This window comes from Patagioenas fasciata, chromosome 1, assembly GCF_037038585.1.
Source record: "Patagioenas fasciata isolate bPatFas1 chromosome 1, bPatFas1.hap1, whole genome shotgun sequence".
NCBI classification, from domain to species: domain Eukaryota; kingdom Metazoa; phylum Chordata; class Aves; order Columbiformes; family Columbidae; genus Patagioenas; species Patagioenas fasciata.
The window spans coordinates 180,150,317-180,166,157 of NC_092520.1; the positions used below are offsets into that span (position 1 = coordinate 180,150,317).

General features: G+C 37.6%; 1 protein-coding gene across 5 annotated transcripts in view; it reads right to left on the minus strand.

Annotated features, from left to right (window-relative positions):
- USP15 (ubiquitin specific peptidase 15) overlaps positions 1–15,841 on the minus strand; it is a 70,198-nt gene that overhangs the window by 2,417 nt on the left and 51,940 nt on the right. For 4 of the 5 annotated variants that reach the window (XM_071802679.1, XM_071802683.1, XM_065838704.2 and 1 more), the window contains 12 exons: positions 9,898–10,071; positions 9,418–9,576; positions 8,509–8,733; positions 6,779–6,862; positions 6,595–6,689; positions 6,259–6,447; positions 5,279–5,394; positions 4,879–5,154; positions 4,494–4,564; positions 4,013–4,128; positions 2,111–2,260; positions 1,561–1,664 (listed from right to left, as the gene is read on the minus strand). In XM_071802679.1, the coding sequence (XP_071658780.1) occupies positions 1,561–1,664; positions 2,111–2,260; positions 4,013–4,128; positions 4,494–4,564; positions 4,879–5,154; positions 5,279–5,394; positions 6,259–6,447; positions 6,595–6,689; positions 6,779–6,862; positions 8,509–8,733; positions 9,418–9,576; positions 9,898–10,071 (1,759 nt within the window). Of the gene's footprint in view, positions 1–1,560; positions 1,665–2,110; positions 2,261–4,012; positions 4,145–4,493; positions 4,565–4,878; positions 5,155–5,278; positions 5,395–6,258; positions 6,448–6,594; positions 6,690–6,778; positions 6,863–8,508; positions 8,734–9,417; positions 9,577–9,897; positions 10,072–15,841 lie in introns of those variants that run through there. The other variant, XR_011736696.1, reaches the window with a different exon arrangement.

The window sequence follows — 15,841 nt, forward strand, 5'->3', positions numbered from 1 at the left end:
AGCAGGAACGCCTAGGTGAGGTCACACAGGAATGTGTCCAGGCGGGCTTTGAATGTCTCCAGGGAAGGAGACTCCACAACCTCCCTGGGCAGCCTGTTCCAGTGCTCTGTCACCCTCACTGAGAAGTTTTTTTCTCAAATTTAAGTGGAACCTCTTGTGTTCCAGCTTGGTCCCATTACCCCTTGTCCTATCATTGTTTGCCACTGAGAAGAGCCTGGCTCCATCCTCATGGCACTCACTCTTTATATATTTATAAACATTAATTAATAAGGTCACCCGTCAGTCTCCTCTTCTCCAAACTAAAGAGACCCAGCTCCCTCAGCCTTTCTTCATAAGGGAGGTGCTCCACTCCCTTAATCATCTTTGTTGCCCTACACTGGACTCTCTCCAGCAGTTCCCTGTCCTTCTTGAACTGAGGGGTCCAGAACTGGACACAACATTCCAGATGGGGTCTCACCAGGGTAGAGTAGAGGGGAAGAAGGACCTCTCTTGACCTACTAACCACCCCCCTTGTAATACACCCCAGGATGCCATTGGCCTTCCTGGCCACAAGGGCACAGTGCTGGCTCATGGTCATCCTGCTGTCCACCAGGACCCCCAGGTCCTTTTCCCCTACACTGCTCTCTAATATGTAATTTCCCAACCTATACTGGAACCTGGGGTTGTTCCTGCCCAGATGCAGGACTCTACACTTTCCCTTGTTAAATTCCATCAGGTTATTCCCCGCCCAACTCTCCAGCCTGTCCAGGTCCCGCTGGATGGCAGCACAGCCTTCTGGTGTGTCAGCCACTCCTCCCAGCTTAGTGTCATCAGCAAACTTGCTGATAGTACACTCAATTCCCTCGTCCAAATCGTTAATGAATATATTGAATAATATTGGCCCCAGTACTGACCCCTGAGGCACTCCACTAGATACTGGCCTCCAACTGGACTCCACACCATTGACCACCACTCTCTGGCTTCTCTCTTTAAGCCAGTTTGCAACCCACCTCACTACTCTATTGTCTAGACCACACCTCCTCAATTTAGCTGTGAGGATGCTGTGAGAGACTTTGTCAAAGTCTGTTACTGTCAAATACTTGACATTTAACTAAAAACTATTATTGATGTTCGACTCATAATTTAATACTTTTTTTAAGCAAAGAAAGCTTAACCAATAACATTTCCCTTCTAAAGAGAATGCATACTGAGAAAGGACAGTCAAAATCCCTCAGCCACGCTTTCATTTTTCTCTCTTCTTCCAAGCAGATGCACAATGCAGAAAAATACAAAGAAGTAAGACAAAATCAGTTGTCAGACTACAGTAACTCTTACAGAGCTCTTATATTTTCTCGTTTTCACAATATGCATAGCTGGAAGTATAAAACAATCTACAATTATCCTTGAAAACTCATTTCATATAGATTGTGTTATAATACTTGTGAATGCATTTCAAAGTAATGAAAAAATGTCCCTCAAACACTAAAAAATGCCATTGATTCAAAGTGATATGTACTTAAATAAAAATAAACATGGAAAGTAAGCAGATATGGAGAATGATGACATTTGAAATCAACTTACAATGCCCTCCTCCCATTCCTCCATAGTGGTTAGAGACAGCAATCAAGTTGTAGCGGCAAGGCCCTGCATTGGGATTAATAAGGAACTCTGACATGTCCAAGTCACTGTTTAAAACAAAACAAAACAAAAAACAAAACACACACAAAAAACCAAAACACACACAAAGAAACAACCAAAAGAAGGTTATGTTAATAATAATATTTTTAACCATTTCACATTTTGGTGGTCTTTGAACCATTTCATTTACTTTCTATTCCCCACAAAAAACACATACAGCAGACTACACTGACAGGGCATCTCTCACTCTGTGAGGAGCAGACCACGAACCAGAAATCTTAGCCAGAACTACTGATAAGAGTTCCTCCTTACTTATCTACTATTATTATTTTTCCAAGTTCATACTTTTCACCTACAACCATTTTGTCATCAGTGTTTCCTGGATCCACACATGGAAGCTGAGAACAAAACCATTTTACATAATTGCTGGATTAAACATGTGCCCTGGTCATGCTTTTTACACTTCTAGCACCCAAATATTTAAGTTTCTTACTTGATTGGAAAGCCAACCAATGTATCCAACTTGTCCCTCATGTATCTGCTGTAGGAAAAGCGCTTTAGATGAACTACCAGTACAGGGGGCAGTGACCACAAGTCTAACTTCTTGGTAGCTTGCTGATGTTCTTTACAGTTTGGACAATACCTAGAAGAAAAAAATATCAATTAAAAATAACTCCAGTCTGTATGTATGTTAAAATACATTTCCACAGAGAAAGCCAGTAACATGAGACAACTGAATGAGCAAAAGCTGAAACAAAGACATGTATTCCATCTTCTGTTACTAATGCCATTTATATCACTTCCAGTTTAAAATGTGAGGTGCTAGTGTGCAAGTGCACTGACAGTAAAGCTCAACAGTATTCTGAACACAAAATTAAAACCCGGCAGTACAGGATTCTTGTCTCCTATAGTAGTCCCTGTATCTTTAGTTGAAAAACAGTTTCTTCTCATTTTATTAAAAAAACCAAAACAAACCATTATGAAAATACTTCAGGACAGCTGACTATATGAAAAGTCATAAATAACTGTCATTCTTCCAAGTTTCAATTTTCAAATTCATCTGCCTCCCAACCCATCCCACCTACCACTAAAAGTGGGTAACAGTGACTACTGGAACCTGAAAAACTCCTTACTAAAAACTACTTGCCTCCCTAGTAAGCAAGTATTACACAGGCTGTGACTTGTAAATTTCTGTTCCCTGCCACGCATACTTGAGTCTTTCAAGAACTATGGCTCAAGGGAGAAAGGTAAGTAAGAACAATGCATAAAAGCAAGTCTTCTCTGAAGTAGCCCACACATATTCTACATCTTGGTATCTAGCAAGTAAACATCTATGAAAAAAAAAGAGATGAGCCCTAATTAAAAAGGGGATGAACTCTCATAGATTAGACCTGCGAAGACCTGACAAATGAACAAAGAGTGTGGTTAATGACCTGTGGAGAGATCTCTCTAGTAGCAACTGCTCCAGTGCATTTTGTAGTTTAAATACTCTACTTAAAAGGTGCTGCAAAAAATGGAAGCACTTCACCATACTTGAGTTATATGGTATCTCAAATAGTCTATCCAGTGTTGTATAATCTGGTCAAGACAGGAAAAAAACGGCCATAATTTGGAAGTCAGCCCCCCTACCTTGACCAAACAAGGGAAAAATCTCTGGTGATAAAGTCTGGAAGTCTCCAAAAGACTTCACAAAAGAAAAAGTGGCAGACCCTCTTTTTAAACTTAATTCTGAGCTTCAGGTGTTGATGAAGGATCCTTATCTGCTAGAAAATTCCTGGAGAAGAAGGATCTTACAGGAGCTTCCTATAATTGTGAATATTCAGATATGATTCTAAATCATAGTTTGGAAGAACTATCAATCAGAATAAAATCTCTGCCAAAAACTTAATGTTTGGAACATTAACTTGGGAGGTTCTACTCACAACAGACATCCCTCATCTCACAAACCCTCTCGTGTAAGCACACCTCTATTTGACACAACAATGCAAGGTAAGTTAGGTATTTGCATAAAAATTCTTCAGTATGCACCAACCTTTCTCATTTGAGAAAGGAGTATTTGTTTAAACCACTGCATTGGATTTGGCACAATATTATTTATTTGCTGTGGATCACAGCTCACAGACTTGAATACCTTATGGATCAGCCTCTTCCCCCTAATTCTAAATGCATTAATTGTCTCCCATACAAACACAACCTTCTGTATATTGTAACAGTTTTAGTTAAGCAACGTATCAAAATAGAAAACACTGAGAATTTTTAACTATGCTTTGAAATACAAGATTCAAAATACCATTAAGAAATCAATTAGGTATCTCTGCTAACATTCAAGTCTGGTTTTGATTACATTTTGAGAAACACACCATAGAACGTAACAATTTTATGTTTTTGTCCTTACCATGGGTCTTCAGCACCTAGTTTTTCCTTTGTTGTGAACAGCTCAATGCAATCTTTTAATTTCACAAAAGGCTTTTTGGGAGGCTTATATTCCACACTTTCATGTTTTTCAAAATCCTAAAGAGAAGTATTTCTTGAGTTAAGAGAACAAATGAAATAAAACTCATTTTAGTGATGTCGTCTTACTATAAACAGTAACTACAAAGCTCCTACATATGGAAAAACTCATCAGAAACCATTCAAGCAAAAAGCTTTCACAGCTTCAGATTTACTTCCAAATTAGTAAGCCTAAAATTTCCTAATTACTTAGATGTGTAAACGAATTTTATTTATGACAACATATTTACTACAAATAATGTGAAAAAAGATATATAGCTTCTTCTTTTGAAGACTTACAATCTCTTATGTCACATTAATGAAGTTGTATTTTTCACATTTAAGTTTTATTGGTGCTGGAAAGGGGAGCAACATAAACAGCTTACCTCTGCTGCACTATCATCAAAATATCTTTTCTTCAATTCAGGATCCCAATCCAAAGCAAGGAAAGATCTTTCTAAGATTAAAAACATGTTTTTTCTTAATACTATTTCTTGCTTTACATGAAACTGTATTAACTTTGGGCAATCACTCTTCAAAATAAATTACACAATGCTAGCATGAATTTAAGATGAAAAATTGCAGCACACACCATTTCTGCATTTCTAATGATTAATTACAATAACAAAGTAATTCTTTATAGAGAATTTACTGTTGGAAAAAAAGATATACCAAATAGTACACAGAGAGAATGAAACACTATTCTATGTAAGTGGAGTCAGAAAAAAGAATCAGAGTCAAACGTTGTCCGAGCTGTTCCCCATAACTTACCGTCAAGCCTAGGTTGCCTATCATCGAATCTAATATGCCTGGTATCATCTTTGATGTAGTTTATGTCAGTATTGCCTAAATTATTGAACTGGAATGTAAACAATCGCTTTTTGTGTCCCGTGAGTGGTTGACCTTTGCAAGTATCCTCAGTACACAATCCATTTTCGGAGTCATTGTCACCTCCAACTGAGTCTTCTGACTGGCTGTTTTCATTCTCTGAAGGAAGTTCCTGATCCTGGCTGGATTCGTCATCTTGTTCATCTGTTTCCATTTCACCTGAAACAGTTGGAAGAAGGAGGAAGAAATGAGGAAGAAAAAATAATTGAAAGACACTACAGAACTGACTTCAGTTTCAAATTGAACACAAAATACTGAACCAGTCCAGATATTCCAGTCTTACTTGGCGATCCTTCTTCGTGTATTCCATTTGGGCCATTTCCATTGATACCATGGTCCTTACAGCAATGTAGGGATCCTTCGGTGTCTTCACTTTCAGTACATGTTTTTACATATCGGCTAAACATAACAAATGAAAGCAACAGTTAGAATCAATGGATGATTTAAAAACATTTACGTTGTTCAAAGCAGATAATTAAATGGTTACAGCAAATCCATTCCAGTGTACTGTATTCCTGCGCTCCTTTCTGATTTATTCTAAATGAATAGTTTTATTGACTAACATGTCTACTGTTACAGACACATCCAAAATTCTGCTTGTCCATGATCTTGTGTTTTTGGCAGTTCTTGATTTCATGCAACTTAAATCTCTGTGTTAGTCTCTGTCCAGAAATCACTTATCTATCTGTTCATTAACCATATACATTTTTTTTATGCAGAAAAAAATATGGGTTCACTTACTGAGAAAGTTACATCAACAGAAAGTGAAAGAGAAATTTTAACTGGAGGTTGTACAATTTCTTCCACATAATGACACCTATTCCAGTGTAGTTTCAGAAAGTTTCTACCATGTATATTTACAACATAAATTAGTATATAAACTTGTATAGTAGAGACAGGAGATATAACCATAGCAGAAGTATTGGTAAAACATTTCCATTTTACCAAGCCCTAACAAACACCTTTGTATACAGCAGAATTAATTCCCCTAAACTGACAATACAGATTGACTCTCCATGATCTTCTGGAATATTTTTTGCATGAGGTCATGCTAACAAAAAAATCAAAATAAAAATCCAGAATAGTTCACATCTAAAATTTTAGCCACTTTTTGATTTACTATATTTAACAGAAAGCAAATAAAAGACTAAGTACTCAAATCTAACTGGCTGTTAGCAACACATGTAAAAATAAGTGCCTAGTGATTCCAACTCTTAGGATTATAAATGACAAACGTGTTTTTTCTTTAAACAATAATCTTACCACATTCTTAGCAGCAGCAGGTTATACAATTTATCTTCAGTATTGTTTCTAGGCACTGCTATGAGGAAAGGTTGACCAAATAGTGAAGAACCACTATGGCTGTAGCTAGTGTGCCTGCACTTTTCCCTTAAACAAACAGGAATTATAACTTGTTCTGTATCTTCTGTTCTATTGATTGGAATTTCAAATCTAAAAGAAAAACAATCAGAAATACAAAGGACAAAGGTTACAAAGGGGAAAAAATTAAAAATAATACAACCCCCAAGGTTTGTCTTTATGTCTAGATTTTGAACTTTTGCAAATAACTAAACAGGCTGCAAAGAGACATGTACTTACACATAAATGTCATCACGTTCCATAATATTACTTAGATTTTCATCCATGCCAAATATCCTGTGGAACCTGTGATTGTATATATCAGTAACAATCATCTAGAAAGAAAATGGGAGTATACATCATTAAACCAGGCTGATACGTGTCAAAATGTTTGTTGTTGTGCTTCGTAAGAAATCACTCTTACCTTATCTGCAGGAACACCAGACAAAGCAGACAATGCTGTGCAAAGATCCAATATATTTCCAATTTTGGGAACAACTACTTTGTACTAAAAAAATAAAAATGCCATGTTAATTTCTTAAGAGAACAAATATACATGAGAAAAAAAAACCCCAAACAACTTATCACATGTTCAAGATACTTCACATATTTCTTTCAGATTCTTGAACTTAAGGTGTAAAGTATGTAAATCAACTAACACAAATTCTGAAAGTTGCTGAAGATGTAGTAGTTAAGTTCACAACTTTACTCATACAAACACACACATTTTGAATACTACATTTATTAGTTTATACAATGCATTTTTAATGTTATTTTACTTTCTCCATAAGAAGACTAACAGCACCAACTACTTAGATTTATATTTCAACAGCACCTACTTATTTAAGCATTTAAATAGTATGCATGCTATGGGCTAGGTTCTTAAATTTGGAATACAACACAAGTAGTTTACAAAGTATTGTTGGGGAAAAGAGCAATGGCAGGCAATGGGTAAAGACTGAATTCTAATTTCACATGCAGAGAGAGAACCTGACGATTAACAAATAAAACCTCTCTGTGGCTTCCCTTAGTGCTGTACACCTGCAGTTGGTAATGAAATTCCACACAGGACTCTTACCTGTTATTTGCATAACAAATAAAGACAGGATTAATTAGAAATGAGGTATTTTAACTTTGTAATGAATTGCCAAGTACAGCATGTGTTCGGTATCTCCTTAAGTCTTAGAGTTACTTAGATTCACAAGAGCTCTACCGAACCCGAGCTCTTCCCAAACTCTATTTATCCCTGCAGAACCATCTCACACGTCACACATGGTCACCTTTAACTACTGTGTGTCCCTCATGCGAACCTGTTCTCACAAATAATTAAATTTCTGGCAGGCTCATCTCCCACTAGTTACTACATGTTCATTTATCTTTGACTTCCCTAACTTATATTGCCTTCAAGAACACTCCCTTTTCCCCATTTCTTCTGACAATACTCTGATTTTACATGTTAAAGCCTTTTTGCAAGTCTTCCTAACTGCTCATGTCTTTCTTATTTAACCTATCCTTGCTTACCCCATAATGTACAGCTAGAACCATTTCATCCTTATTTTGTTACCATAACCTATGTACATTGTTTCATGCCATTCTAGGGTCTATAATACCATCCTTCCTTAAAAAAAGGCACAAGAGATAGCCTTTACAAAGAAATCTCATCTGAATTTTTTTCTTTTTACTATTTTGTACAATTAGCACAGAATAATTCAGGACTACATAATATATTTAGTACGCTGCTTGCCTTTTTTTTTTTTTTTGCACACCTTATTACCAATATTTGCCTTTTGAGGGTAAGAAACTGAGGAATTCAGTTTGGATTAAGTGTATAAACATTGTTTTTATAACCATACAAATTAATGATAGAAACCCTAAGATGATAAATTAGGAGAGCATACATTTTAAAGATTAGGAAGCGTCATTAATACAACCATAAAGAAATTACCAATATCTTCCTTGAAACTCACAGAAATATAAGAAGGTATATACAATCTTCCTCAGGCTTTCTAAGTAGGACTTTAGAACACATACCAGAAAACCAAAGCTTTTTGGATTTGTTTATTGTACTTCTAAATTTAAAAAACGTAAAGGAACTCAGGTTCATTGTTAATGCCACGTGAATCAGGAGTTTTGTACATTAACTGAGAGGCTTACCTGCATAGGCTTTGCAAGTGGGTCCATTCTAACTAAATACACTTCCAAAGTGCGTTCTTTTTTCATGGGCAATGGAAGCGTCAAGTAACAAAAGGGATCAAAGGTTACAGATATCTTAGCGCATTCAGGACAAACTAGGGTGGATTTAAAAAGGCCGTGAAATATATCTACAATGATGGAATCATTTCTTTTCAAATGGTTTTCCCAGGCTTCTTCAGCAACCACCTGTAATTAAAGCATGAGCTGGGTTATGACAAAGTAGCAGGAAATGAATAGAGAGAATTACTAGTAATAGTACTCTCAACATTCTCAGCTACCACCTAAACATATTAATCTCCCTCCAAAGGACTCTGTAAGATATGTTACTATCAGGATCACAGGATAAAAGGTGTAAGGTTTTCCCAGGACAGAGATTCCACCAGTGTTATTGCATAGTCTGAGAGAGACCTGAAGTGGCTTGAGGCAAGACAAAAGCTAAAACTAAAAATTCCATCTGAAGTAGCACATACTTGTTACAAAAGAAGTTATCTATAATATGCTTGTAGCTCAATGCTAGAGGAATTTCCCTAAAGTAAGAATACTGAAGAGAGACAGAACCATGCCTACTGTAGATACAAGAAAAAAAGAATAGAATGGAAATGTTTTTTCCAGCTGAACTCAGCATTGAACAAAAAGGTCTTAACAAAGCCTTAACACCCTCCCACCCCTACAATTATCTTCCAAATAAACAGGAATTTACACAGGTACTTGAACAAGATCTCGCTTTTGAAGTCTTCGCTTATTTTCTGAAATCTCTTCCAGAAAAAGCAACACATGACCAATATCCCAGTCTTTCAGTGAACAATCATGCAGAAGTATCTTGCAACATGGAGCCTTGACTAAAATGAAGATCAACACCAAAAACACTACCTTGTCTGGTCTCCCGTCTGCATCCTTTAACTGAATGTAAGGCTTTTTCCTAATTCGATTCAAATCCTCGTGTAATCCATCCAAGAGAAAAGCCAGTAGCTCCTGACAATCTTGTTGCTGATAACCAGAAAACTGTGGTGCAAATCGTCCCACTTGTGTCTAAAAAAAATAAATACAAATACTTCTGGTACCTTACTTGCTATAAAGAGCAGATACTTCTGAGATGCTACAGCAGAAAGCTGAAAAGGGAAAACTTATAATGTTATAAAAGATAAGCTTTTCAATGGAGACAGGAGGCCAAGACTAATTCTCAAAGACAAAAGCACAAGGACAGTTGACATTTACTTAAATATCCAAGTGTTTTAACAGTTAAATGAATGGACTGCATTCAAATTCTTATTGCATATTTCTGTAAGCTTTGCATACTTAAACGACAAAACCAAATTAGCGATGTAAATTCAGGTTAAATTCCTTACTGACCTTAAATGCTCTTGGGGTAACGTAGCTGTATTTTCCTGACCACATTTGCTTGATGAGCTCTGCATAAGATTTTGCTATTTCACCTCTCATTCCTAAAGGATTGTCAAAATTCAGCTCTTCTTGGTATTTGTCATTGAGGAAGTATTCTGTAAGTGGAGGTGTGTTGCTCAGACACTGTAAACAGAAATAAGGAATTTTTAGAACAGTGATTTGAATTACTTCTAAACAAAGAATGTTTGAACTTTGTGTCTCATGCCCCCACACAAAAAAAGCAAAAACAGCAACAACAAAAAGGCAGCAAAAGTCTTTCCCAGAAACAAATAATGGTTTTAAACCAAGACTGGCTGTAGCTATCATTACAAGGTATAGAGAGATAATATTTTTCAAAAGTTTTATGTCAGAATTTATTAAACATAACAGTTCAACCAACCACAATGTGACAACACAACTTACACAACTTCTATCAATGTTCCAAGCAAACAAAAGAAGGTGGTTCTTGATACATGAATAGTAACTTTATGACACTCCTTGCTGAAAATTGTTATAGATGCACAAAGTTTACAGGGCCTCAAGGACAGACTACATACGTACTTGGAAAAGAGAGCCAATAGGGCTTCTTAAATCAAATTACACCATATTCAGAACAACATGTGAGCAGAAAATAGTTGAAAACAGAGAGAGATTTTTTTTTTGGCAGGGGTGGAATGAAAGGGAAAGTGAGGATGTTTACCCTATTCCTTCTCTCCTAGGCATCTGCTTAAGAATGCTGTCGAAGAGAGCAACCTATACTAGACCCTGAATTAGAATTGGTGCAGCCCTTCCTATGTTCTTCTAAATTTTGTGAAGCTGTTTAAAGCTGAAATGAGTCCAAGGAAAGCAAGGGCCTTGGTTTAGACTGAGATAAGGACTTAACGCTGTATGAGTTTGTCTCTTCTGTCAGCACTTAGAGATAGCAGGATGTAATCACTGAAGTATAATTTACAATATTAAGAAACCACTTTGACTTTTTGCGTGCTACTCCTCACATTCTTTTAAACAAAAAATTTTCCATCACTTGGAAACGATCCCCATGCCATGCCTTAGATTTAGCAAAGTTTCTTCATTAAATATTATAAGCTTTTCTGCATTCTTCCTCTATTAAAGATTCCAAGAGAGGTCAAGTATTTCATCAGTCTCAGCTGCCCCTCTGCAAACGAGGGGAAGAATAAAAAATTTAGCTCCGCATACACTACTGTGTAAGTGGCAACAGTGGAGACTGTAAGAATTACAACTTTATTGAGTGGGGCAAACCAGGTTATTCCTACTTCTGCCTATCATACCTGTGTAATATTAGAAACCAAAACCAGTCACATACTATAGAGAGCTGAGTTTCATGGCCGTATCACACTCATTTCTTTCTCTTCCTCCTTACCTAAAGCTTTCATGAGCTGTCAACACTGCAAAAAAATGCAGGCCCTTTTGGACACTGAGGACTGCAAAAAGTGCATTTTCCCCCTCCATAGCAAAGAGCTTTTATTCATAGTAATGGTGATCCAGACCTCCCCTTACCACACAGATCTGTGTTGCCAGTTAAAAACTGATGCCTTATGGAAAGTATAAATTAAAAACAAAACAAAACAAAAAAAGGACTATTAGATGCAAGACAATCTACTAGACAGCAAAGTAATCATATTTATGTGCCCTGTTCAACCTAGTGGTTTTGGGGTTTTTGTTCACTTGTTTTAAAACACAGACACAGGTAAATAAACAAGTATACTGACAGATGAAGAATAACAGAAATGAAAAAAGTTAAACAAATACAGTAAAGCTACAGAAAACCATTTGTGAACCAAAGAGGTAACAGAATGGCATTTCATTTCAGGTACTGCAGTTTCCACAAGCTTTTTTAACAAAAAAATTTCTGTAAAGTGCTCCGTCTCTGAACCGAAACGTGTCATTTAGCTACAGGATCACAGGAAAAGATGGAACAGGCTGTAGAAACTACAAGACCAACTATGAGACAAACTACAGAAGAGAAGGATTGGTCTTCAGCATGACAAAGGTTAACAGTGAAATTACACAGTTCCATGTTACATTTTAATTACTTGGTGAAAAAAGGATAACAATTGTTTATGTAATCACTTCCATAATCAACCTCCAAGAAAATTAGATAAGTAATGTGACTGGACAAAACAATGCTTCATACAATTTGTGTATCAACAGTATTATGCAACACTGCATGCACTGTTGATGTCCATACACATGTGTACACACACCCTGGAAGAATTCTAAACTACTGAGTCAAAAGGAGACCTGATCACCTGTAAAGACACATATAGTTTACTGTTTAGAGAGCATACTGGTAATTAGTAGGGTGTAGGAGGCACTGTACAGAAAAATGAACAACAAATAATTTTTATTTTTAGTGCCTTATATATCAATGCTGTAGCCTTACTGGATACTGTAATTCCAATACTAGACTATGATCTTGTTAGCAAGTCTACCTGCCCTATGAAACCTTCATATAGGTGGAAAAATCATAACAAAAATAGTGACACTCTACTTCTCTAAATCCAGATAATTTAAGTATGGGAAAACTCCGATGAAAGAGTTTGCAAGGACTCTGATTGTTTCATTGCTAAAAAGAAAATAAAACTAATGAAGAAAGACAGCCACTGAGATGGTCAGTGGCCTGGGAGAACTTGACCTGTGAGAAACGGCTGAAGCATTGAGACTTGTTCAGTCTGCAGAAGCCACTGTTTCAGGGACACTCAAGGGCAGCCGTTTAATACCTACAAGGAAGTTAAGACTGAACCAGGCTCTTCACAGCCGTGCATAGTGGGAAGACAAGGAACAAGAGGCATAAGTTGAAACAAGAGAGGTTAAGGATATAATGAAAAAGTTTTCATTGTAAGAACAGTCCAGCAGTGGAGTTGAGAGGTTGCATGGCCTTCCTGGAGGTTTTCAAAACCCAGCTGGATCAAGCCACAGGCAACCCCATCTGACCTCAGAGATTATGTTCTTTAGAGCAGGCTGCACTAGAAACCTCCTGAAGTTCCTTCTAACCCAAATCATCCTATGATCTTCAGGTAATGAGGAAACATTTATTCACATCCCATAAGTGATATTACATAGAAATGATGATAAAAATAAAATTTCAAAGCAAACATCCTTACCTATTATGCCAGTGAACTGGAGAAATGAGATGGAGACAATAAGATAATGAAATTGAGCTAAAAATTGAGTGTTCCTGTAAGTATCATGGTTCTTCACCTATTCTACTTAAAAATTGCATGCAAGGCACATAGAAAGTTTGCATTTCAACATTCTAATAAAAGATGAAGAGCTGACTGACTGAAAGAAAGATCCAAGTAACAGGAGGAAAAATGAATTACTTTACACCTGTCTATCTGACTTTTGTCTGAAGTGCTTAGTGTCAGACACGGTGAAAAATGCTCAGCTAACAAACCTCTTAACCCAAACTTCGTGTGCCTACAGCAACTGAAACAGAGCACTAAAAACTAAATCACTTCAGGTTCTTGTGAAAGATGTTTTGTCTGGATAAACTCACAGCGGTAAGTAACCCAATAGAGAATGTTAATCAGCTTTCTGAAGGAAGAAAATTGGTGAAATACCCCATTGCAAAGCTCTGAACAGCTGTTGTTCGAAAGTCAAGTCTATATAATCACACTGACAAAAATTTTGAATCATGAAATAAAAACATTGTGAACTCTCAGGTTTTCACTGCAAAAGGAAAAAAAACCCAACATTTCACACGGAACTCTAATCACTGCTATCCCACCAAAATGGCAAAGCAATACTTAGGAAACATCCACAGGTGGCAGCACAGCAATGCTTCAGGAGATTCATATTTTTCCAATTTTTTCAGCTTAGAACATAGCCATGTACATAAGTGAATATGAATAAAACTTCTATCTGCCAAATACTTTTTCCGCTTGATATGTGTTCAAGCATTTGTAACAATATATTTAGATAAAGTTCACAAGCTTCCTTATGTCTTTCCAATTTTATTTAATGTTCAGATCTGCAAAAGCAGACATTTAGACCTCAATAACAAAAATCAAGCCTTAGGTGTTAGCACTGAATTAAAAATAGATGCATGGGATGCACTTTCAGAAGAATCTGAAAAAATCTATACAAAAGTTCGAATAAAACCAAAATATGAAATAACACTGTATTACTGCTTTTTTTAAAGAAGAAACAGTGAGAAGACAACAGCACTTGGGAGAAATGGTATCTTGGCCTTACTCCTGCTCACCTTGCAGCTGTTTGTGGTAACACAAAAGACCGTACCCATCTTTTCACCATCTCTCCTGTAGTTGTCTTGAGCTTTGTAACACTGAAAGCCCCTACTTGGAAAAGGAAAGGTCTCTTTACAATTATCACTTAGAAGGATGAAGGGCCAAGCATAACCTTACAACAGACTGAAGAACTATTAATGAACTTGCAACAAAACTTAAGGAACTTCCAGGATTATCACATTTCTACCAAGTGCAGTTAAAGGGCAAAAACCTTCAGACACTGGAGACTCCTGCAACATGTGCAAGGAACTGGCCCTCCTCTTCAAGGAACACTGGTAACAGTTCTGATGCAAAACCTCTTCACTGTACATGAGATCAGAGCAAGGAGCAGCTGTCTCAGAAATAAAGTGGTTTCTGAAGCAGAAATGGCTCTTATGTGAACACTAAGGTGCTTCAATGATGTCTGGGAAGAATGAAGATGTGAGAAAAGTAGTAATCAGCAGGAGAGTGGCTAAATTAAACTGTTGAAGGAAGCTACATTGATTATACTCAGCACTGACTGAAGGGAAGGGATCAAAGTAGAGCTTTTGGAACAGAACAGGAATAGAATTCGAAACTATTTAAGAGTCTAAAATTTTGTTTAAAGATAACAGTGGTAACTGTGAACTGTCACAGAATCGTTGAGGTTGGAAGGCACCTCTGGAGCTTGTCTAGTTCAATCCACCTGCTCAAAGAAGGGTCACCTAGAGCAGGTTGCTTAGGACTGTGTCCTAACAGGTTTTGAGTATCTCCAAGGATTGAAACTCCCACAGACTCCCTGCAAAACCTTTTCCAGTGTTTCATAACCCTCACTGTAAAACAGAATTTCTTGCATTTCAATAGAAGTGCCTGTGCTTCAGTTTTTACCCATTGCCTTTTGTCCTTTCAGCGGGCACCACTGAGAAAGAGTTTGGCTCAGCTTTCTTTCCTCTCCTCCATCAGGTATTTATACCCATAAATGATTGCTCTGGAACCTTCTCCAGGCTGATCAGTCCCAGCTCTCTCAGCCTCTCCAAGTAGCTCAGATGCTGCAACCCCCTGATCATCTTCGTGGCCTCTCAACTGGCCTTGCTCCAGGAGGTCCCTGTCTCTCTTGTACTGGGGAGCCCAGAAGTGAACCCAGCACTCCAGGGGTGTCTCACCAGTGCTGAGTGGAGGATCACCTCCCTTCACCTGCTGGCCCTGCTTTTCCCAGTGCAGCCCACAAGGTGTTTAGCCCAAGAGCACATTGCAGGCTCACGTCCGGCTTTTTGTGCATCAGGACCACAGGTGCTTCTCTGCCAAGCTGCTTTCCATGCCCTGCCCCAGTGTGTACTGGTGCCTGGGCTTATTCTTCCCCAGGGGCAGGTCTTTGCACTTCCTTGGACTGAATTTCATGAGGTGCTTGGCTGCCCTTTTCTTCAGCCTGTTAAGGACCATGTGAATGGCAGCACATCCATCTGCTGTATCCATCCTCCTTCAAAATTTGTGTAATTTCCAACCATGCTGAGGGTGCACTCTGTTCCATCATCCAGGTTGAAGCCCAGAGCACCCAATATTCTCAAGCAGAATTCCTTAGTTTGCCATCCACATACTAGCTGGGCCCATCCTTTCATCGCTTCCAAGACTAGACAAGATCAAACGTGTTCAGAGTGCTTCAGCCACAGGCATTACACGTCTAGCCA